Source organism: Heteronotia binoei, chromosome 7 (genome assembly GCF_032191835.1).
Source record: "Heteronotia binoei isolate CCM8104 ecotype False Entrance Well chromosome 7, APGP_CSIRO_Hbin_v1, whole genome shotgun sequence".
NCBI lineage: Eukaryota > Metazoa > Chordata > Lepidosauria > Squamata > Gekkonidae > Heteronotia > Heteronotia binoei.
Window position 1 is genome coordinate 102,077,569 of NC_083229.1, and position 25,261 is coordinate 102,102,829.

General features: G+C 45.2%; 1 protein-coding gene across 3 annotated transcripts in view; it reads left to right on the forward strand.

Moving 5' to 3' along the window:
- Positions 1 to 25,261, forward strand: part of NFATC1 (nuclear factor of activated T cells 1) — a 202,448-nt gene that overhangs the window by 24,918 nt on the left and 152,269 nt on the right. For 2 of the 3 annotated variants that reach the window (XM_060244119.1, XM_060244121.1), the window contains exons 1-2: positions 1,087 to 1,215; positions 13,436 to 14,537. In XM_060244119.1, coding sequence (XP_060100102.1) covers positions 1,131 to 1,215; positions 13,436 to 14,537 — 1,187 coding nt within the window. In that variant the 5' untranslated portion in view covers positions 1,087 to 1,130. Of the gene's footprint in view, positions 1 to 1,086; positions 1,216 to 13,435; positions 14,538 to 25,261 lie in introns of those variants that run through there. The other variant, XM_060244120.1, reaches the window with a different exon arrangement.

The following is a 25,261-nucleotide window of genomic DNA, read 5'->3' on the forward strand; positions in this document are numbered from 1 at the left end:
AGAGTATAGCTGAACTCCTTTAAGACATCTGGTGTTCTTTGCTCCCCCCCCAAAGACCCTTTCCTTTTTTACACTGGTTGTGGCCTGGGTAGCATAAGTCAACCTCTGGCAAACTGGCCCTGTGTCTTAGGCCTCTGTTCCCCCGTGTGTCTCTGTGGTGTAATATGCGTTGTATTCTGCACAGGCCTACTGACAACCACCTCCTATTTCAGGTAGCAGTCATGTAACTGCTGCATCAGCACCAATGGCATTTTGCCACCAGCATTCCCATAGCATTCACACAACAAACATGAAGAATGAAGGCAGGCTCTGAATATGTTTCAGGCCCTAGTCATTTCTTTATGTGTCGGTTGTGAGGACCAACTGTGTACTACTGCCAGACAATGAAGCAACCACAACGCCCCTGAGTCAGGGGGACAGAATAATCTCCCAGGCCCTTGTAGGTCAAGGGGGCGAGGAAGGTACATTTCATTTCATTTCCTCATGTGTAGGGCTGCAAGCCATGGGGCTGGATGGGAGAAGGGGGTGGGCAGACCGCATTCTGTCTGGGAGGGCAGCCCCCCTCCCCTCATCGCAGCCCAGATCACCAGGCAGGGGAGAAGAGAGGACATGGAGAGACAGGCACGCTCAGTTGGACTGTAACTTGAGCAGAGAGGGTTTATTTTAAAATGAGGAACCAGGGAGAGGCGGGCAGAGGAGAGCAACTAGAGTGTTGAAGTTTCCGGGTGCAGATAAACAAAGGGAGGGGGAGGATCCCACAGAGAGAGGGGGGGGGAGGCAGCGGATCGAGAGATAAGAGAGCAGCGCTCGCCAAAGGGTCACGTTACACGCGCGCACACACACAACTCAGGAGGGGCTGCGGTCGCCTCCCGGGACTTGTTGCACGGAGCGGCGCCGGGATCAAAGGGGAGCGCGCTCAGGGCCCCTGCCCGGCCCAGTGGTGACGGTGGGGGGGGGGGGCGGCTCATTGCCCAGCCTGCCCCAGCAGCTGATCGGCTGCAGCCCCTGCAACAGGTGTCCCGGGGACACAGCCGCACGCGCCTTGGGAAAATCCACTGCAACTTTCCCAGCCCGCTGCAAAGGGAGGAGGAGGAGGTCTCGGCGGGAGCTGCTGCTGCTGCGGCCAAGCCATGACCGGCCTGGAGGAAGAGCCAGAGTTCGATTTCGATTTCCTCTTCGAGTTTAACCAGAGCGACGAGGGCGCCAGCGGCAGAGGTGGGTGCGCAGGCGGACTTGAGAGGCATCCTCGGGGGACCGGACGGGCAGAGGGGAACGGGCCGGCGGATGGGGGGGGGGGGGAGGATTAGCTTGGCAGCGCTTATTTTGCAGCCCGTCAAATGTAGCGGTTCTTCTGGGGCTGGGCGGCAGCGATTGCCGCAATAGGCTGAGCCGGAGGAAGAAGGAGCCTGAAGCGCCGCCCGGCTCTGGGATGAGAGGCGCCACTAGCCCCATTGCGCCCCTTCGCTTCCCCCCAGAGACGGATCTGCTCAGATCAAGCCATCTAGCTACTTTGCTAGAGTCCTGCCCGATCTCCGGTCGGGACGGCAGATCAAAATGGCTCAGCAACCACAGCCCTTTTCTTAATCGTTCCTCGCGGGCTTGAACGCCGTTTTGACACGCGACGCTCAAAACGCATTTCCGCCCCCTAAAAAAAGCCACATTTGGTTGCAAGGGCGTCGAGAGTGTGCAACGTGCCGCTCTCTTCGACATCCTGGACCTGCATTCTAACATTCGCACGTGGCTATGCAAAGCGGCTGCGGCGATAAACTTAAAAAGAGGAAACGGCCTAATTTGGGACGCCTGAGGAATAAACCCGGCTTAAACAATGAGGGCGGCTGTACAGGGGAGGCTGGGCGGGCGGGAGGGCTGAGGCAGCTGGGAGGCTGGGGGAACGGGATTGGAGACAGGACAGCTCGTGCCACTGGGAGGGCCTTTAGACAAGGGAGCAGAGCTGGAACGTGGGTTAGTGAAGTCTGCCAGGACTTTGGCTGCACGCTGGTTATTCTAGCTGGAAGGTTTTGGAGCTAGGCGTGTCCACCCAAGAATTAAGAGTTCTGGGGAAACACTGATGTGGAACAGGAGATGGGTTGGTAGGTTTCAGACAAGAGCCTCCAATGGCCCCAGGGTGGTTAAAGTAACCCTTGTGAGTTCCCAAGCTCTCACAAGAGCTTCATTTTCATGAGAGCCAAGCCTCATGGGTGACTTGCTGTGCTTTATTTCAAGAGGGCTGGGGTGTTGGACAGGGACTGTCTTTACCTCTTGCTGTGAAGCCGCAGACTGGGCATTAGTAGCTGTGGAGGGGTGGGGGGATGACAGAGAGGGCCCCAATGGCTGTGGTAGCTCGGTCTTCCATTTGATACGGTTTCTGGCTGAAAGGTTCCCAAACAGAATCATTCCTTTCTTGCACTGTTATAACGAAGAAGTCCTATTAAAATGTTAGCAGATCTCCAGCATAAGAACATAAGAAGTGCACTGCTGGGTCAGATCCAATGGTCCATCTAGTCCTACATCCTGTCTCGCTCAGTGGCCACCCAGTCCTCTGGAGGGCAAGCAACAGGGCATAGAGGCCGAGACCTTCCCCTGATGTTGTTTCACAGGTTGACTGCCTCTGAACATGGAGGTTCCCCTCAATCACCATGGCTAGTAGCCACTAAGAGAATCTATCTAATCCGCTTTTGAAGCTGTTTTATTCCCGTGGCCATCACTACATCCATTGGCTACAAACTCCACATTTTATTGGCTCTCTGTGTAAAGAAGTATTTCCTTTTGTCTATCCTAAATCTACTGCCCATCAGCTTCATTGGATGACCTCAAGTTCTAGTATTTTGGGAGAGGAAAAAAATTCTCTTTGTCAACTCTCTGCATAATTTTATAAACCAATATCATGTCCTCGGAGCCCCGTGGTGCAGAGTGTGAAAGCTGCAGTGCTGCAGTGCTAAGCTCTGCTCACGACCTGAGCTCGATCCCCGGCGGAAGCTGAGTTTTCAGGTAGCCGGCTCAAGGTTGACTCATCCTTCCATCCTTCTGAGGTCGGTAAAATAAGTACCCAGCTTGCTGGGGGGAAAGTGTAGATGACTGGGGAAGGCAATGGCAAACCACCCCATAAAAAGTTTGCCATGAAAACATTGTGAAAGCAACGTCACCCCAGAGTCGGAAATGACTGGTGCTTGCACAGGGGACCTTTCCTTTCCTATCATGTCCTTCTTACTTGCCTCTTTTCTAAACGGAAAAATTCCAGTCCTTTCCTCATAGGGAAGGTGCTCCAACCTCCTAATCATCTTGGTTGTCCTGGTCTGTACTTTTTCCAGCTCTGTGATGACTTTTGTTTGTTTGCTTAGATACAGTGACAGGAACTGTACACAGGATTTCAAATGATGTCATACCATAGAGACAGTTTGGTGTAGTGGTTAACTGCGTGGACTCTTATTTGGGAGAACTGGGTTTGATTCCCCACTCCTCCACTTGCAGCTGCTGGAATGGCCTTGGGTCAGCCATAGCTCTTGTAAGAGTTGTCCTTGAAAGGGCAGCTTCTATGAGAGCTCTCTCAGCCCCACCCACCTTACAGGGTGTCCGTTGTGGGGGAAGGAGATAATGGAGATTGTAAGCGGCTTTGAGTCTCTGATTCAGAGAGAAGGGTGGGGTATATATCTGCGGTCGTCTTCTTCTTCTATACGGGGGCATTATAATGTTGGCCATTTTATTTTCAGTCCCTTTCCTAATAACCCCTAACATAAGAGTTTGCCTTTTTCACCACTGCAGCACACTGGGTTGACACTTCCATTGAGTATCCACTATGACCTTGAGATCTGTTCCCCTCTCAGTCTGAGCAAGTTCAGGCCCCATTCACTTATACTTGAAGTTGAGACTCTTTTTGTCCCCGTATGCATGACCTCACACTTACCAACAATGAACTTCATTTGCCACATATTCTCCCACTCATCCAGCTTGTGGTGATCCTCTTAGGGATGCTTTTAACCATCCTGAATAATTTGTCATTTGCGAACGTGACCATTACACTACTCACCCCTGGTTCCAGTTAATTTGTGAATAAATAGTACCAGTCCCAATACCGATCCTTGTGGGACCCAATCACTTATGTGGTGCCCAGTAGACCCTCTAGCCACCTCCCAAGCTCCCTGTGAAGAGGCCGGCCTAAGGACTTACTGCCAGGGCATGTATTTCTAATAACAGGGGGGAGGCCACCCGCCTTCCCACAGGTTGCTGCCACCAGACTGGTTTGTTTTATAGGGCCCAATCCACCCTAGTTTCCCTTATAAAGGGCAGTTGCTGTGACAGCCCTCTCAGCCCCACCCACCTCACTGGGTGTCTGTTGTGCAGGGAGAAGATATAGGAGATTGTAAGCCGCTCTGAGTCTCTGATTCAGAGAGAAGGGCGGGGTATAAATCTGCAGTTCTTCTTCTTAAGGGGTCAACAGTTTCCAACTAACCCAAAGATGGTTAGCACATTTCACTGTCTTTTAAGTAGGGCTGATAGGCACTGGTACCTTACAAGCCACTGACGTAACAAAAGGTTTAAACAAAGTTTTATTTTAACTGTGTAGGTAATCCTCCAACACAATGCAATTAAAAATAAAAGCTTCAAAGCTAGCTAATACCTCAACCCTCAGGTCAATTTTAGGAAACCATAACAATCCAGAGTCCCACAGGCACTCCCTTCCTGGGATGGTCCAGCCCAGTCCCCCAGGGTTCCCAAATATTCTTGCTGACCCTTAGGTCACTGCCACTTCTTGCCTCAGCAAGTAGACAAAGGCTCCCAAACTAAGAGCAAAGCTCTCCTTTTTCTATGGCACCAGCCTCTAATTGGCCATCAAGGCCTGATACCCTGCAGTTGGTGGCTCCACCCTGAGGCAACAGCAGAAAGGGAGATATCCTGGGAAACTTAAGTCAATTTAAAACTTACCCCTGGCACTACAGCTTATTTTTCTCCATTGTGAGAACTGTCCATTGAATCCTACTCAAGATCACAAACACAGAATCATGTGGCAGCGCCTGATGATGTCAAGGGACGAGGCCTGATGACATCATATATTTTCTCAGTGATCCCCATGTAGAGGCCTGTAACAGTTTGAGTTGTGCATCTTCTGGAGTGGCAAGTGAAAGGTTTGGAGAGAGACAGGATCTCAGCTGAAGTGAGGAGACTGGAATTGATTCCTGTACAAACCAGGGATAAGGAGAAAAGACTGGAGGGCCATTCAAGACAGACCCTTTTTGGAAGGCTCCTGCAATATAGCAGTCAACCTGCCAGGAGTCTGCCAGGCACAACTGCTTATTTCTTGATGGGTTGATCTCTTGGCACTTGATTCGGGTTGGGGATGGGCTTTCCCAGATCATGTTGCTTGGAAGTTGAGAGAGTAATGACATGGTAGGTATGGAAGTAGCTTGGCTAAGGGCACCTCCCCGCCCCCAGCCCTTAAGAGGATATGTTCTAAGAGTGTATGTACTATTGTGACATGTAGGCCAGTTTTGGTCATAAAGGGTTTCTGGGTTTTAATCCTCAGTAGTAGCATAAGGCTCTACAGAATTTATAATTGCAAAGCAGTAACATTAATTGGTGTCTGAGGATGGGGTCCCTCTGGCCCCGACACTTAACCTCCTTCTAAGGGACCCCAGCAAACCTGCTGTGGTGGTGACAAGTAGAGTTCTGCAGCCTATACTGCTAGCTGGCCCCGCCCTGGTGGCAAAAGCCTCAGATGACTGTTATACTGTTGTATACAGTATACAGTACTGTTGTACTGGGGTCTTATTGCCTGAGCTTGAGACAGGAACTCCTTGCAAACCAGGGTTCTGAAGCCTGGAAGAACTGGCCAATCAGGATGCTAGGCATGTAACGATGAGATGCAAATGTAGGATTCTGGGGTGAACCAGTAGGAGTAACTGTTGCCTGGTAGGGGGGGCGTGGTTAACCATGACCAGAGTGTATATAATGAGTGAAGTGTCTGTGCTGTTTGTGACTGTTTCTTCTTGCAATGAAGTGTTCTTGGTTGATTCAGAGCTGGCTGAACTCACTTTACAATAGTGACTGTCCTTGGGTGCCAGAGAATGAGCAAAAGAGGCAAGCTGGGGACAGCTGGGTAGCAGTGAGAAACTAGTAAAAGAAAGGGCAACCTCTGAGGGCTCACTAGAGCAAGTTGAAGGCCTAGTAGGCAAAAAAACAGCCTGGGGAAATATGAGGAAAAGGGGCTAGAAGAGGCTTCTAACAACTTGAAGGAGAAATGGCAGGCTGGAGAGGGTGGAGGGACAACAGCTGGGAGGCTACTCATTGAAGGACCCTGAGATGCATTGGTGGGGGTGTGGGGAAGTCCCCCCCCCCCAGGTACTCCTTCATAAAGCCTACCTTGAGACAATTAAGAACTTTGTCTTCAAAGCTAGAGGCCAGGGAGAGAGGGAACCAGAGTAAAGTTATATCCTCCTCCTCTCCATTGCTGAGGCATTGCTCTCAGGCACACTGGAAAAGGACAAGATGGAAGACAAGTTGCTCCTTGACTCTGGCCCCCGACCAACGGAGACTGAAAGTGGATATGAGGAAGTTTTTTTTTTGAGATTTTTCTGGGTTTTACACAAACTGCTCGATATGGAAGAGGCTGGGAGGGTTTCCAGGTTGTCAATTCATGGAGCACAATCTGCGTACTGTGTTAAAAACCACTACCTGCAGAGTGGGAAAAGTTGCCAGGAATACACCAGTTATTTTGGTGAGGCTTTACTTCAGTGGGTCAGCTACTCTGAATCCCATCTGTCCAGTGAATGAAAGCCTGAGCTCCATCTGGCAGTGTGTTGTGCTTCAATAAATAGCCACAATTAATGATTGATTTAGGGACAGTTCACAGAAGCGCTTTGCACGTAACTTGGAAGGCTCCCCCCACTCCATGGCTAAATTTCATCATGCATAGAAATAATAGGTTTGAACTGTTTGTCATGAGCACAGATTGCAGTCTTGGATATTTCTATGAAACTTGAACCGATTTGCACTCACTTTACGCCGCTCTCACGTTCATCTTCTCAGTGCGGCATCCTCCGATTTCCCACTATCTGCCCCGGGGCTGCAGCAAAAATCTGCGTTTAAGTGCAGCAAACAGAAACTGGTTTTTAGCAGTTTCTGTTTGCTATGTGCAAATGCCAATCCTTGCTGCAGTCCCGGGGCAGATAGTAGGAAATTGGAAGGATGCCTTGCTGAGAAGATAAACGTGGGAGGCGGCATAAGGTGAGTGCGAAATGAGTGCAACAGTAGAAAGGATTGCTGCATTATGGGGACAGTAGTTTGTGCTGAAGATAATCAGACAAACCATTTGCTATTGTATTTACTTGAAAGAAAGATGACCCTGATTGTTAGCTGACTGTTACGTGCAAAAAGTTTTTTAGTTTTAGACATAACTGTAATTTTTATGCAAATTTAAGGTGACCTCCTTTTATGACATACCTGGGAAACCCCTGTAGTCTTGCATATGCCTGGTACACTGTAGGCAAACAAAAGTCTGAGGGGCTGTGTGAATCAAATTCGGGACATGGCTTGTATTGTTATTACCAGACCATTTTCACAGGGTAGGAGAGAGCTAGGCAAATGGGATTTCCCATTGTCTGTTCCCATTTTAGCATGCCTGACCTACGAGGAATCTTAAACATTTGGAAACAGAAGTGGCTGCCCAGGGCCAGTACGTCCCAGTTGGCCAGCTACGTGGCCGCCTAGAGCACACCAACACCACAGGGGTGGGCGGCGGGTACCCCTCTTCTCACATGTACCCCACCGCCTCAGTGCCCTTTCCCCATTGCTGTGCTCACCCTTGCAGGGCCAGGGGTGATTCAGACAAGGCAGGCAGCAGCAGAGCAGCAGGAGCCACACAGCCCCCCCACCCCCCCAAGCACCACCAACAGCAATGACAGCACCAGCCTGGCAGTGCTGCAGTTCCTTGACAACCAACTGCCCCGCTACCCCTGCCATTCTTGCACACAGCTCCTTTATATGATGCTTACATATGGAAGTCTTCACTGGCTCAAGAGCTGGACCTGCCCACACCTGCCGTTGTACAGAGTATTCAGCGGTGTGAATTGGTCCTGAATTGTTTCTTATGCACATACCAAGAAATTCCTTTGACAGAGATCCATAAAGCACATACTGACCTCTACTCTGTCTCTTTTAGATGTGACAGAATGGATTTGGGACAGATCAGCAGTTTACTTTCTGATCTGAATGAAGGTGTGCAAGAGTAGGTTTCAGATTCATATACTCCTCCCACACCCGCTTTAATTGCTCCAGGGACAGTGAAGGGAAATCCTGTGTTCTAATAGCAGTGAGAGTGGAGGAACAAACACATGAACTCAAGGCTTTTAAACTTGTTTTCCCTGAGGATAGTTCTAGGTGGTGGTGGTGGAGTTACAATAATATCATAGATAAATTGGGCTACGTCTGCTCCTGACTCTCTCTCTCTCTGACTGTCATAAGCAGTGTTCCCTCTAAGCTTCTGAGTCTTGTGAGCAAAAATTCTACTTTGTGAGCTACTGGCATAAAAATTGTGAGCTACTGCATAAATGAGTGTTCTCTGGGGCAGTGTTCCCTCTAAGCTGAGTTAGCGTGAGCTAGCTCACAGATTTTTAGCCTCCAGCTCACACATTTTTGTCTTAGTTCAGGAAAAATGACCCCAGAACACAATAATTCATGCAGTAGCTCACAACTTTAATACAAGTAGCTCACAGAGTAGAATTTTTGCTCACAAGACTCTGAGGCTTAGAGGGAACATTGCTCTGGGGTCATCCTTCCTGAGCTAAGACAAAAATGTGTGAGCTGGAGGCCAAAAATCTGTGAGCTAGCTCACGCTAACTCAGCTTGAAGGGAACATTGGTCATAAGACATTTTCTGTGGTTAAGTAAAACTGGTGAGGAGTTATTTACTGTATGAATTCCCTACGTATATATGAATAAATGTTATTTTCAAGAATTGTTATCTCTGTCATGGTGAGTGGTTGGAGCCCAAGGTAGAGTGATGTTGAATAGTTGTTCCATTTGTACTACATTGCTCCTGTGGTGTACTGAATATCTTTTGGTAGGCAGCCATTTTTGCAAAGGTGTCTGGCAAAAAGGTTTGTATACAGGTGTTGAACATATTAATGATGCTTGACATGATGTAAATCAGCCCAAAGTATAGTTGAACTTCTGATGGAGGCTCTTGAATTATGTTGTGTGTTGTGCAAAAGGTGCTTTGTTTAATGTATGTAAATCCTAGGTGGAGCTGTGAATTGCTAGTAAACAAAAAAGGGAAAGCATTAAGTAACCATGCCAAAGCGACAGGCTCGGCATCTCCTTTGCGCATGCAGTGCTAGGGAGGATTAAGTTGCGTTGGGAATTCAGCCATGATCATTAACAGAGCTGTTCCGGATCTCAGTGTGTAAGTAGAAGAGAATCATTGCCTGGGGTATAGGCCTCCTGGGAAGGGAGGAAACAAACATTGCATGTAGAGGAAGTTCAGAAGTCTTGACTTGTTTGTTTCTTTCATTCAGGAACACAGAATTCTTTAAAAAGCAAGTGATGTTTGCAACGCATGTTGAAACGAGAGCTGGCTTTAAGAAGAAGAATATTGATCTGGCTTACATGATAAACTGAATGGTGGAAATACCATACAGGGTTTGTTTTGTGATAAGAACTAGCAGGCCTGATTTTTGGGGGGGGGGGGGCGTGTTATGCCACAATTGCACAGAACGTTTCTGGAAGTGTTTAAAAATAATTTCTAGTTCTCGTGACTGCAGAGAAGAGATGTAAATTATGATCGTTGGCATATAGTAGAATCTCCTCACTGAAGGTCAAAAACTATTCAGTTAAGGAAGTGACCCATCCGTTGCAAATTCACCGCTCACAAAAGGGTTTTGCTGCTGTTGGATGTGTGAAGCCTTGAAAGGTGCCCTTCAGCACTTCCGTCTACCTCTTCAAAAGGCTCATGGAAAGTACTTATTTGTGAGCACAATAATTAGTCCAGCCTGGGAAATGCCAGTTGTTCTGAGATTCTTTGAACAAGGAAGTGGCTGCTCCACTTGCGTGTAAGAAACAGCTCTCTTTCCTTTGTGCTGTGTGTGTCTGTTGTGTGGCTATTGCTGATTCGTAGGGCAACTGAGTATCTGTCTTTGCAGAAACACTGGTGACAGATACCAGTAGCTGTATGAGATTAGTTGTTCAGACCCTTTTTAGTTGTGTTGGGATGAGATTTGTACACGGTGCTAGCTACCATCTTTGGAGTAAATAATAATTAGAAATAGATGAAAAATCAATAAGATGGAAATTGCCTTTGAAAGATTAATGCGAGAGAACAAATAAAAGCCTAATTGGATTCTAGTGCTGTTTCACTCCAGAGGATCAATAACCCCAGAAACGAGTGTTGCCCAGTAGAGCCTTCTGTATTCTATGTAGGTGCTAATGGGATCAAAATAGAAATTTTACCTCTGGGCTTTTCTGCTTCAATATAAGACGGAACTTAGTTCACATTTCCTGTGTAATGTCTTTCTCCATTGTATGTTTTCCCTCCTCCTTCCGTTTCCTTCCTTGTGCTTCCCTCCTTTTTTCACTCTCGCAAGGGTTAAATTCTCTTGTGGGTATGGAAATGGTAGGATCTGAGTTTCTTAATAATATTTTTAGGCTGTAAAACATTGCATTTCAAAAGTACTGTTTTCTATCGGAGAATAAAACTCTTGTAAGTCTCCCCCGCCCCATTTTTGCATAATAGTAAGGGTAGTCACTCTGGGGTGACGTTGCATCACAACGTTTTAATGGCAGACTTTTTATGGGGTGGTTTGCCATTGCCTTCCCCAGTCATTTACAATTTACCCCCAGCAAGCTGAGTACTCATTTTACTGACCTCAGAAGGATGGAAGACTGAGTCAACCTTGAGCTGGCTACCTGAACCCAGCTTCCATTGGGATCAAACTCAGGTTGTGAGCAGAGTTTGGACTGCAGTTCTGCAGCTTACCACTCTGCACCACAGGGCTCTCTATTTTTGCATAATACCTAGTGTATGTTATGCAAATAAGAGGTCTATCCAACCTGTGGCACAAGTAGCATGCCTGGATGGGTGAGCCCATTGACCCACCTCCAACACATTGCCAGACTTGCACTTTACCTCTCTCTCACATGTTCCATGTTCTCTGCTCTCTAGACCAGAAGTGGAATTATATCAAGGGCTCCACATGCACTGTAGTGCTCACTGGAGCAGCTCTCCCTCTGCCCTTGTGTAACATTGGAGAAAAAGGTTGGTCACACTACAGTATGTCAGTCACAGTATGCAGAGATCAGTCCTAATCAGAATCACGCTCAGGTCTGTTCAGGGGGACTTTCTTCTGGGAAAGTGTTCTTAGGATTGCTCTGAAAGTCTCTTAAGGCAGATTTGAATGTTACAGGGACTACTGATAAAGAACTCTCATGTGGTTTTCAGATCCTCTTTGCATGATTCTAGTGTCCTCTCCAGAGCAGAGCTTGTGCATTTCCTTTGTGGGTAGATGTGGAAATGCAAGATTCATATCGTTCTAAAGCAGGGGTGTCAAACATGCGGCCTGGGGGCCAAATCAGGCCCCCAGAGGGCTCCTATCAGCCCCCCCCCCCCGAGCAACTGGCTGTTGTCTGGTTCCTTCTCCCTCTCTCTTGCTTCTTTCTGCATCACAGCTTGCTTTGCCAGGCTTGCTCAATAACACAAGAGCTCCAGAGCAAAGCCTCTATTGTCTTCATTGGCTGAGGCTTCTCCCTTGGGGAGGAAGTGAGGGAGGAATAGCTTGCTTTGCAGGGCTCTCCAAGTTGCACAGCAGAGCTCCTAAGCCAAGCCTCTCTTCCTTCTGTTGGCTGAACCCCCTCCCCCCATCCCCTGGGGAAGGAAGGAAACAGCCAGAGCTTCTTTTGCCCAGTTCCCTGGATTGCATGGGAGAGATACAAAGAAAGCACCTTTAAGACCAACGAGTGCTAATGTTTTAAGCGTGTTTTATTTTAAGTTTTTAAAAATCTTTTTAATTGTGTTTATGTGTGGCCTTTATGAAGCTTATATCTCCTCTACCTGGCTTTGCATTTTATGACACACATGGCCCGGCCTGACAAGGTCACATTTATGTCAGATCTGGCCCTCATAACAAATGAATTTGACTCTCCTGCTCTAAAGTATTTCTTTGTTGGACTGCTACATGCAGTAGACATGAGAAATGCGGGGAAAAAATATGCACAACTTAGTTTCTCAGTACTTCTGTAGTACTCAGTGCTGTCTTAAGTGTACAGTCTCCTGTGCATTCTTCCTACTAGCATGTCATACAATTCCTACTTGGTGAAAGGGGGGCTGTGATTCAGAGATAGTGATGAGACTGGCTGTGGCTTAGTGGTAGAACATCTGCTTTGCAATGTTATAAATCTTACGTTCGATCCCTGGCATCTTCAATTAAAGGGATCTGGTAGTAGATGTTATGAAAGATTTCTTCTTGAGTCCCTAGAGCAGGGGTGGCCAAACTTGCTTAAGGTAAGAGCCACATAGAATAAATATTTGACGTTTGAGAGCCATAAGACATGAATGTCAGATGTTTGAGAGCCACAAGGAAGGAAGGAAAGGTGGAAAGAAAGCAAATAGATGGGAGGGGCAGGAGGAGGGAGGTAGAGGTGGAAAGAAAGCAACTTCAAATGTATTTTCCAAGTTGCTGGCTGGCTTGGCTTGGAGAAGTGATTTTAAAGAGACAAATGCCTTTTCCAAGCCAGCTGATTGGGTGGTGAGGGCTTTGAGAGCCACACAATATGTGTGAAAGAGCCACATGTGGCTCCCGAGCCAGTTTGGCAACCCCTGCCCTAGAGAGCTGCTGCCAGTCAGAGTAATAAATAACTGACCTTGACAGACCAACAGGAAGCAGCCATGGATCAGTGGAAGGACGTCTCCTTTTAGGCAGAAGGTCACAGGTCCAATCTCTGGCATCTCCCGTTAAAGGGTCTGTGGTAGCAGGTATCAGGAGAAATCCCAAAGAACAGCTGCCAGAGTATAAAGTACCTGAGCTAAGGGCCTGACTTTGTACCAGGGAGCTACAGATGTTTATTTTATTTTATTATATTTCTATCTTGCCCTGCCGCGCAAGTGGGCTCAGGGCAGGTTACAACCAAATTAAAAAACAATTAAAATACATTACAATAATATAATTGAAAAATCTAATAACATAACTCCCAAGATGGCGATCAGTTAACAGAGTTCCTGGATGAGCCTGTACGTATGCCCAGATGGATCAGAGAGCTGGGCGAGTGGGCATCAAGCACCACTGGTATATCTACATGAGGAACATATTCATTCAATTTGTTCAAGACTGGTCACTGTGTGAATGTTGAGCTTGGCCACTGTTTCATGTTAGGATTTTGGTTTACTAAGAAGTTATTTGTGTGTTCAGCATCTCATGTCATTCTTTTTATTTCTGTTTTTTATTTTTATTTTACAGAACATTATATCTATGCATCTTCAAATATAAGTTCGAGCTTGCCTCTAAGTGTGGCACATCCTTCATTGTCAACTCCATGTCATGGCCTTCAGATATCTAATCCAGTCATTTCGATTGTCCCATCAACTAATCATCCTTCAGGATACGAAGGGCACGCTGACAGTGGCACCGCTGGATATTATCTGTCTCCAAATGTCAGACCTAATGGAGTGCCAGCACTAGAAAGCCCTAGAATTGAAATAACCTCTTACTTGGGACTGCATCACAACAACAACCAGTTCTTCCATGATGCGGAGGTTGAGGAGGCCATCCCAAATGCCAAGAGGTCACCTTCTACGGCCACGCTGAACTTACCAAACATTGAGGCTTATAGAGACCCTTCATGCCTGAGCCCAGCAAGCAGTTTGTCTTCCAGAAGTTGCAATTCAGAAGCATCTTCCTATGAATCCAATTACTCTTATCCCTATACTTCTCCCCAGACCTCTCCTTGGCAGTCACCATGTGTATCACCTAAGACCACTGACACCGAGGAGGGGTACCCACGAAACGTGGTAGCCTGCACATTACTTAATTCGCCCAGACATTCTCCCTCTGGATCTCCCAGAACAAGCATTACAGAGGAAAACTGGGTGAGTAATCGCAACTCGAGGCCATCTTCTCCTTGTAACAAGAGAAAATACAGTTTGAATGGCAGACAGACTTCCTACTCGCCACACCACTCTCCAACACCCTCTCCCCAGAGCTCTCCAAGGGTTAGTGTTACTGATGAGACATGGCTGGGAAACACTAACCAATACACCAGTTCTGCGATTGTTGCAGCTATCAATGCTCTCACCACCGATAGCACAATAGACATGAATGATGGGATTCCTATCAAATCCAGGAAAACTGCAATAGATCACACCCCTTCCATGACACTCAAGACTGAACCGAGTGGTGATGAACATGGGACTGTATCACCAACGGCTGACTTATCACCAGAAGAGTTTCCTGGATTCCAGCACATCAGGAAAGGAAGCTTCTGTGATCAGTATCTCTCAGTGCCCCAGAATCCTTATCAGTGGGCTAAATCAAAACCTCTGTCTCCGACATCATACATGAGGTACAATTTATTTTTGCACGTATGTTTTTAAGCAGCTTTATTTTTAAATGTAGTTTTCTTTCAGCCTTTCCCGTAACCTTTCTCTTCTACATTTTAAATCCAAGAGCTTTATTTTTAAATGTCGTTTTCTTTCAGCCTTTCCATTAATCCTTCTCTTCTACAACACTTTAAATTCAAGAGTCATAGAATCATAGAGTTGGAAGGGACCTCCAGGGTCATCTAGTCCAACCCCCTGCACAATGTAGGAAACTCACAAATATCTCCCCCTAAATTCACAGGATCTTCATTGCTGTCAGCTGGCCATCTAGCCTCTGTTTAAAAACCTCCAAGGAAGGAGAACCAACCACCTCCTGAAGAAGCCTGTTTCACTTAGGAACCACTCTAACGGTCAGGAAGCTCTTCCTAATGTTGAGCCAGAAATTATTTTGATTTAATTTCAACCCATTGGTTCTGGTCTGTCCTTCTGGGGCAACAGAAAACAATTCCAGTCACAGAAAAGATGACCACAGATCTCTGCTAGAACCAGAGTTGGTGGTTGGTGGTTAGCTTTGTTTTTATTAAGTTTTTTGCTGATTTGTTTTTACAGGCTTGAAAACATTTAAATGCTCTTAGAGGTAGGTACTAGGAGACAAGGAAGGAAGTAGAGGGCTGCTGCCGAAGGGGGGGAATTACCCCCCCAGATGTGTCTGACAGGAGCCAACCCTACAAAGCAACAAAAAATACAGAACAAAACTGAAACATAAAACAAAATGACATTTAAATCTAATAACATCTTACCCTAATAATGTGCAGTCTGCTCTTTGACCAGCCTGGCCTAGATTATTACTTCTGAGCCCTGTTTGTTTTACATAGCATCATTTTAAGGACCTTAGTTAAAATATTAATATTAACCTGTAGTAATCTTAGTAGGTTCTCTTTTTCCATTACTTGTGTGTGAAATGTCATAACAATGACTGCTTGGTCATTCTGTTTTTCATTCTGAATGGGTTGTCCATATCACACACATAGCACACACAAAATGGGTGGCCATGTTAGTCTATCTGTAGCAGTAGAAAAGAGTAAGAGTCCTGTGGTATCTTAAAGACTAACAAAATTTGTGGTAGGGTATGAACTTTCATGAATCACTGCTCACTTCTTCATATACCTTAAACCAAATGTTGTTAGCCTTTAAGGTGCTACAGGACTCTAATGCATGAATATGGTCTCTGTTCCTTTGTAGCGTGAGATGCAGCCACAGTCGTCTTTGCTTTGAGGAATTTGAAAGTAGCCCAGGACAGAGGCCAAGCACAGACCTCTGTTCCAGACAAAGGTGTTAAAAATTGGCATTGAATTTGGCAGGTCAAATTCTGATGGGCATTTGAGCTTAGCTGAGGTCCTGATTTGTTGCATACTCAGTTGGGTCAAATCAAGCAATGCTTAGTCATGGCAAATGATAAGATGGTGGCTTCTGAGCACCTTGCAAAGCTGCAGACTGTTAGTTTATTCTACTAAATTGATATTGCTGGGCCGCACAATGCATACATTGATAACTGAGTTGCTGTAATTGGCAGCCCATGTCCACCTGTTTATTCACAGACTTTTAGTCCCTGTTTGGAAGTGTTTCTGTACAGAGTCATGGCATTCTGTCCTTGTAAACCATGCAGCACTCATATGCAGTCGGCTTGCCAATCCCCAGGTCCCAGTGAGGGTTCTCCTGCTTTCCCAGGCTCCTTCCTGCTCCCAGACAGCTGGCTGGCGGAGGGAAGCCCCGCCCCCACAGCACCCATGTGCCTTTCCACCTCCGGAGGCTTCAGGCTCCGCTAGGAAAGGCTTCCTCTTGTGTCTGTAAAGCTGATGGATGGTGTGTCTGTGTCTTTAAGACTGAATGGGGGCGAGGGGGGGGGGGGTAAGCAGAAGAACATGGCTGCTCCCAGTGGCTGTGGTTGCACAATCTTTTCAGAGGTCCTTTGCATAGGAAAGGTAAACTTGAACTTTTGGTTGCTCTGTGTTACTTTGAAGAAGTTGGAAGTTCAGCAACTTGTGATTAAAGATGCCAATCCTCTACTTCAGAGTTGTCAGAAACGGGGCAGGGGGGGAGGGAAATGTCTGCCGGGCACTTCATTATTCCCCATAGAGATCAATTCTCATAGGGTATAATGGAGAATTGATCTGGGGGTGTCTGGGACTCTGAAGGGGCTGTTTTTTGAGGTAGAGGCACCAACTTTTCAGCGTAGCATCCAGTGCCTTTCCTCAAAACGCCCTCCAAGTTTCAAAAAGATTGAACTGGGGGTCCAATTCTATGAGTCCCAAAAGAAGGTGCCCCTATCCTTCATTATTTCTAATGTAGGAAAGGCATTTAAAAGGTGTGCGGTTACTTTAAATGTCATGGTCAGAACTCCCTTTGGAGTTCAGTTGTGCTTGTCAGAACTTTGCTTATGGCTCCATACCCCCAGATATTTCTTGAATTAGACTTGGCAACCCATGTCAATAGGCTGGAAATCTCACAATTCAAGATGGATGGCATATGGAGAAAAGCACGTAAAATGAAGTGAGGAAATATACAATTTCTACATATCACTTATGTTTGTGCCCTAAAATTCTGAATGGGGTGCTGTGAAACTAGTGCAAGTGAGAACTCCTAGGAGGTGCTCAGTTGATTGAAGTCTTTGTGATTTCTGAAAGTGCAATTTAATGTAAAAGAACAAACACTTTCCTTCAGGGCCAGTAGTGTTTATACTACTTAATGCCTTTCCTACATTTGCAATATAAGCTGTGGGAAAAGAAACCCCAAAAAACTTCACCTAGATGAATACTCTGTTAGTTTTTTAACTTTAGAAAAAATCTTATGGTGAATAGACTGCTTTAATCTTCATCATTCAGTAGTTTACAGATAATCTTTTTAAAAAGAAGAAAAGTTAAAATGATCCCTATTGTGTTACTGAAAGCAAAGAAAAACGAAATGAGTTCCAGCATTATGTGTGCATAGAATAATTTTCCACTGTTTTGCTTTTGTGTAAAAATATGTTTCCTGGTTTTCAATCTGTTTCCATGTGATCTCATTAACTTGTGCTGCAGGACAGCTGGAAGCTACTGTAAAAGTGTGATTTAAGTTATTTTACCAATCAAGTGCCCTGCCCAAGCTTCCTTTTATCCATAAAACCTTTTCATTTCATGTCTATGAATTAGGCAATTGAACACAGACGGCACGGCACAATCATGGACTACACAACTAAAATTGTTATTTTAAACAGCCTAAAAAAATAGGTAGTCAGTCTGCCCCCCACCCTGTTATTTTACACATCTGCTCTGTTTCAAAGTCTGAGTTAAGTTCCAACAAATAATGCAGATTCCAAAATCCACCCTGTCATAAGCTTTATTTGCCAGAACTATTGTATTACCTCCTGTGTTTCTTCCTGAATTAAAAAAAATCCTACAACGTAAAAGTGATGTGGAAAATTCCAAATGAGTAGCTGTTTTTCACATAGATTCCATGTTAACATGGAGGCCACGTTTGCCTCTATTTGTCAACAAGGCCTCCTCATCCTGATAATTGAGCAATACTAAAAACAGACAGATAAAATTTGTTTCACCCAGATGTACTTTCTCATGTCACAGTAGAATTGCCAGGTCCGACTCAGGTAATATCTGGGGCTTTGGTGGTGGAACCAGGAGACTTTGGGGGTGGAGCCAGGAGCAAAGTTGTGACAAGCATGATTGAACTCTTAAGGGAGTTCTGGCTGTCACATTTAAAGAGACAAAACTCTTAAATGCATCCCCTTCATTGGAAATAATGATGGATGGAGACACCTCCTTTTGGGGCTCATAGACTTGAACCTCCTGGTCTAATCTTTTTGAAACATTGGGGGGGGGCGGTTTGGAGGGGAGAGGCACCAGATGCTATGCTAAAAATCTCATGTCTCTACCTCAAAAAACAGCCCCCTCCCGATACACACAGATTCTCCATTATACCATATGGGAACTGGTCTCCATAGAGTATAATGGAGTGCTCCGCAGATATTCAACACTCCCCCTCTTCTGCTAACCCTGAAGCAGGGGGAGGATCTCCAAACCAGGTGATCCCCTACCTCCAATTGGGAATTGGCAACACTACAAACAGCAGGCTTCTACTCAGCAGGGCATTGCAGCGAATCCTGGCTTCTTGATGAATCTACCTATATGATATATGCATTTATAAAAACTTACTCTGTTTTTAGGTGAACATTTATGTTTTTAAATGCGAAACTGCCCTCAGTTACAAATTGTGTCAGTGTTGAATAGGGATTTGTAGAACATGGGTTCAGTTTGCTATTGACCCTGGTTAAATGACTGCAGCGTGATCCAGCCAAAGGTTCAGGTTAAGAGAGCCAGTTTGGTGTAGTGGTTAAGTGTGCGGACTGTTATCTGGGAGAACCGGGTTTGATTCCCCACTCCTCCACCTTCTGGAATGGTCTTGGGTTAGCCATAGCTCTCCCAGAGCTGTCCTTGAAAGAGCCCTCTCAGCCCCATCCACCTCACAGGGTGTCTGTTGTGCGGGGAGAAGATATAGGAGATTGTAAGCTGCTCTGAATCTCTGATTCAGAGAGAAGGGCGGGGTATAAATCTGCAATTCTTCTTCTAGGATGAATGAAATGTGCACCTAAATCTTCCCCACTGGAAACAGTGCACTTTAAAAGTACTTGACTTGGCTGGATCATGTCCAGTCTCTAGGCCTTACCTGCTAAATCAGAATCTCCACAAGCTATTCCAAATGGTGACAATAAACGAGAGTCAAACGGAAGTGCTTTGCAAGTTTTAAAAAAATGCTACGTAAAGAATTTTAAAAACTTGCATGCCACTGAGCTGATTATTTTAATTTATACAGAATTTTTACTCTGCAAGACATTTAAAAATGGCATCTTAGTGACAACCTGGCGAGGTCATTTTAACCCATTATGCAGATAGGGAATGTACTGTTAAACAGAGGTCATTCACTAAGTACCAAAACTAACCATGACAGCAAGAGAAATATGACTGGATCTCTGATTTTTTTAGGAGGTGGGATTGTGTTAAGCCTTCTCCCCATGTAGTTTCCCCAGTGGAAATCCTACCCCCCCCCCCCCCATACCAGAGTTTCTCTTGTCTCTCTGAGGGAAAATCTACACACGAACCAAGCAACAGTTCTAAGGAGGGTAGTATTTGCATTGTGAAAGCAGTAAAGGGGAAACAGTCCATTCCTCCATGCCCACTTTCATGCAACCTGCAGCAGGCATTAACTTAAAAAAATGCAGGAGAGCCAATGAAGACAACTTGTTCAGAAAAGCCGACTTGTTCAGAGAAGATGATGTGAAATTCAAAAACTGAGTCCCAGCAATGCCTCAAACAAAACATCTGGGTGTTGTTTTCATACAAAGGCCCACATTGATAACCTTGTATGTGGTTGTATTATGTGTGCATTTTAAAGTTCCCCTCTGTTTGCAGTCAGTTAGCCTTTAATCTCCTATTTCAGCATTTAGAAAGTGTTTACAACAGAAGGAGGAGTACATAAGGAGAGAATTGATACAAGCAGATTAACAACCATGTGAATCATGCTGCTTCCAGCAAAGTGGAATAACTTATCTAAACTCTTCCATCTATGATGGAAAATACTCTTGAGGCAAATGCCTACAGTTTAGTAAAGCCAAAATATGGAATATTTTAATAATCCCTTCTTAGCTTTTGTTTAAGCATCTTTGACAAAAGGTATAAGAAAGCAAAGATAATGTGCCTTTTTAATGTCATACAATTTATAGTTACAGATACACTACTAACAAACTCACTTGCAAAGAAGAGATTATTCATGCCATTGGCTTTCCCCCAAGCAACAGGTCTGTTCCTTGTGTGTTTTTTTTCATTTGTTTTCTTTGTGCTGGAGTGCAAACAAGACATCTGTTCAAAAGCAAGTGGTGAGAAGAGAGGGCTTTGCAGGGAACATCATGAGAACGTAAGAGAAACCATGTTGGATTAGGCCAATACTCTGTCACACAGTGGCCAAAAAAACCAGGTGCCATCAGGAGGTCCACTAGTGGGGCCAGGACACTAAAAGCCCTCCCACACTACATAATGTGATGTAAAAACTAGAGTGATACAATTTTTTTTCTCCAGTTGGTATGGGAGAGACCTCCACACAATGATACTTTTTGAAGATGATAAAGATGATGATTATATTGGATTGATATCTGCCTTTCACTCTGAATCTGAGTCTCAGAACAGTTTGCAACCTCCTTTACCTTCCTCCCCCACAACAGACACCTCATAAGGTAGGTGGAGCTGAGAGAACTCTCACAGAAGCTGCCCTTTCAAGGACAGCTCTGCAAAAGCTATGGCTGACCCAAGGCCATTCCAGCAGCTGCAAGTGGAGGAGTGGGGAATCAAACCCAGTTCTCCCAGATGTCTGCGCACCTTAAGGTCGGGGCTTAAGAAGGCAAGGGATACTGACTACAAAAGGCAAACAATACTGACTCATTTACCTATTAGGCCACGCCCCTGACAGCAGTGTTTCACACAGCTTTTTTTGTAGAAAAAGCCCAGCTGAAACTCATTTGCATATTAGGCCACACTCATTGATGTTAAGCCAGCTGGAACTGCGTTCATGTGTGTTCTTACTCAGAAAAAGCCCTGAAAAGGAGAGATGGTCCTGAACACTCTTGTTCTCTCTCCAGCTACCTGCAGCATAGTTCTCCCCTCCTCCTTTTTTTCTTCTTTTGACATCAAGTTGCAGGCAGCCAACTTATGGCAACTCTGTTGGGTTTTCAAGTCAAGAGAGGTTCAGAGGTGGTTTGCCAGTAGCAGCCGAACTTCCTTGGTAGATTCTCATCTAAAGCCGACCCTACTTAGCTGCTTCTGAGATCTGATAAGATTGTGGCCATCCTGGTCAAAGCACAGTTCTTTAGCCTTGCATTTTTTAAAATTGTGGTTATTTTCAAGGCTTATCATCATTACAGACTTGAACTGGTTTGAGATTCATGGACTCCAGGGAGCTGTAGTTCTGTGCAAGGAACTTGGACTGTCTACCAAAACAAAATGTCTTAGATTTTTTTTGGGGGGGGGGAGGGGGGAACTAATGAATGTTGAATTGATATAAAAGTTTATCCTGCTGATAGTGATGGTTCATTTGGACCAGGGTGTTGCCATTGTCAGGGCTCAGCCTTGGAACAGAATGTGCCTGTGAGCAGATGCTGAGGCCATTTCCATCACCTTTGCCAGGACCGAATGCACCTATTTTTGGAGGGGGGGCAAAGTTAAAAAAATGGCACCCCTACTACCCTCCTACCATAGAGATCTACCTATTTTGGAGAGAAAGGGGTTGCTGGTGGCACCCCCCTATTTCTGGCGCCTGGGGCAGCTGCCTTCTCTGCCCCCCCCCCTAGATCCGGCCCTGACCTTTGCATAGGTAGAGAGACTCCCAACATACCAGAGATAAGGGGAAAAGACTGGGGGCAAAGGAGTCATGTTTCTACAGCTTCCCTTTTGCTAGAACTAAAACATTGGTAGATTTGCTTTAGTTTTCTGCACACAGTACAAACATATTCACCTTATGCACTCACCTCTCTGTGTCGTCTGTGAAAACTTCATTGAAATCTATTTAAGCCAATAATGCACACAATGCCAGATTCAGAAATAAATTGGCATTATTATAAAAGAGTGGTGATGCCTCCATTCCATCAAACAGCATGGTCTTCCCAAGTTTCTGATGTTAGATGTGGAAGTTCACATATTTTGTGAAGGCACATGCACACTAGGATTGTAGATACCCACACAAAGAAATCTTCAGGAATGTCTGTGTCTTGAGCTGATGTACTATTGCAAGTAATATGTAGAATTTCTTAATTGATTGCATCATGGCTGATGTAACTTTCTAGCAACCATTTTCCCCCAATTAAATATACCTTTACATTTTGCTAGATATAGACTCTCATAAGATCTCAGAAGCTAAGCAGGGTCAGCCCTGGTTAGTATTTGATGGGAGATCTCTAAGGAATGCCAGGGTCATGACACAGAAGCAAGCAATGACAAACCGTCTCTGAACGTCTGAAAACCCTGCCATAAGTCAGCTGTGAATTAACAGCAAAACACACGCAAACAATAAATTAAGGTACAAATATGTATTGTGTATACTATCTCAGATATTCAGTAGGTTTGTGTATCACAGCATCATGCTTTGCCAAAAGTCTTCTAATCTAATGTATTGCTTGTGCTTTCTAATTAAAATACCAAATGTTTCTGTCATACCACCTAAACTGTATATAATCATATGTACTTTCAGCAGTTAATTCTGGCATATCATTGTATCAGTGCAGAATCAGCATCCTCAACATGTGACCCCCAGCATGTTCTTTTAGAATGCACAGGGTTTCTGTGTAATGCCCGCCCTCAGTGGGATTCGCTCTTCCTGGGGGCATGCTTTTACATTTTGCTTGAAAGCATGGAAGCTTCAATGTTCATGACATGGGAAGCTGTTCCCCAGGCAGCATAGATTTAAAAATAACAGACAGATTTATGATTTCACCACATTTTCACATAAGGTAGATGAAACACATCCACAAAGCTGCCTGACCCCCGCAGGGTACGATATATGCCCTGCCTGCCTATTAGGTTTTAGCAAGGAGAACTTCCATGTGCCTGAAATAGCCACTGCTGTAGGCATTATACTGTTTGACAAGGCATCTGTGGCATTACTAGTAGGTTTCATATTTTCTTGTCTTTATAAATTGGCTATCTAGTTAAATTGCATTACTCTGCTGTTATTGGGTGTTTTGTTGTCTGTATGTTTGGCTGCCATAAAACCTTTTACCTTATTTAATTGGCATTTTAAAAAAATATGTTAAATAAAAGGTCTTGGTATATTCCTCCCCTCCACGCACCCACACACATACTGGTTTACATAAAAGGAAAAGGGTAGGATTGGGTTGGGTTGCTTTAAGAAACTTATCAACCATGACAGTTTGGTCATCATAAAACATCTGTATGTCACAAAACATAAAAAGTAAAGGTAGTCCCCTGTGCAAGCACCAGTCATTTCTGACTCTGAGGTGACGTTACACAACGTTTTCATGGCAGACTTTTAAAGGGGTGGTTTGCCATTGCCTTCCCCAGTCATCTACACTCCCGCCTCCCCCGCCCAGCAAGCTGGGTACTCACCTCAGAAGGATGAAAGACTGAGTCAACCTCAAGCCAGCTACCTGAACTCAGCTTCCGCTGGGATCAAACTCAGGTCGTGAGCAGAGCTTAGGACTGCAGTATTGCAGCTTTACCACTCTGTGCCACGGGGCTCTTGTCTCAAAACATAGCTTTACCTAATAAGTGTTACTGTCAAGCCAATTGACTGAAACAAAATCCAAGCAAATACTTTTTTTTGTTTCCTCTGAGCACCTTCAAAAGCAAACTGTATCTTTAAACTATAAAGCAAACTGTAAGGGAATGTTTAAACAAGTGCCAAACGTTACTACTAAAAATGTAGCAGTGTTTATATATAAAGCAGAGATTTTCATTCCATTATAAAATGTTTTATATTCATGTGCACCTAAAAAGCAAGCTGATTTTTATGGCTGAATTCAAATGAGGATCAGATCTGCTGGATCAGATCTGATATTTGCCTCTTCACATGTCCTGGGTTAAATAAAAGAACACTTGTATTTTGGGCTTCAGGAATTCTCATTTAATCCCTTCAGAGTGGCTGTGTTGCTCTAATTTGTCATGTGTCTGTGTTTTAAAAAAAAATTTTTTTAAAGAAAAACTGGCTGTTCAGTGAAGAGACATGCCTCTATACACTGCACATCTTGGGGGGAGAGTCTGTAACTGGCATTAAATAAAACTTGGCCCTTCAGCACTCTAGCATAACAAATGTTTTTGGGGACCATTTTGCACCGATCACTTGCAGCCCGTAGAAGATTCCCTAAATAATGGACTGAGAAAGAGGATTAGAAACTGCCAATAGTGAGCATCCTTTTGTGTGCAAGCCTGTTATAGTTGCTTACAAATTGATGCCCTCACACATGACTGCTGAAGTTGGGTTCTGGCTAGGGTTGCCAAGTCCAATTAAAGAAAAATCTGGGGACTTTGGGGGTGGAGCCAGGAGACATTGGGGGTGGAGCCAGGAGACATTGGGGGTGGAACCAGGAACAAGGATGTGACAAGCATAATTGAACTCCAAGGGAGTTCTGGCCATCACATTTAAAGGGACAGCTCACCTTTTTAAATGCCTTTCTTCCATAGGAAATAATTAAGGATAGGGGCACCATCTTTTGGGGCTCATAGAATTGGACCCTCTGGTCCAATCGTTTTGAAACTTGGGGGGTATTTTGGGGAGAGGCACTAGATGCTAGATTAAAAATTTGGTGCCTCTACCTCAAAAAATAGTCCCCCCAGAGCCCCCAATACCCACGGATCAATTCCTTATTATTCCCTATGGGAATTGTTCTCCATAGGGAATAATAGAGTGCCTAGTAGACATTTCCCTCCCCCCCACACACACACGCTTTCTAAAGGGGGGGAGGGCCTCCATACCAGGAAATCCCCCCCTCCCTGCCCCCTCCCTCTTTCACACACACAAATACTTACCAGATCTTCTTCCGGAGAACTCTTGCTTTGAAAACGAAAGCAAAGAAAGGGAGGGGCCGTTCTCCGAAGCCCTTCCTGTTTCCTCCTTCCTGCCCAGCCTTAAAGGGGCAGCCGTTTTACAAACTGCTCAGGAGCTCAATACCCTACAGGTATGTTCTCCCCCCCCCTCC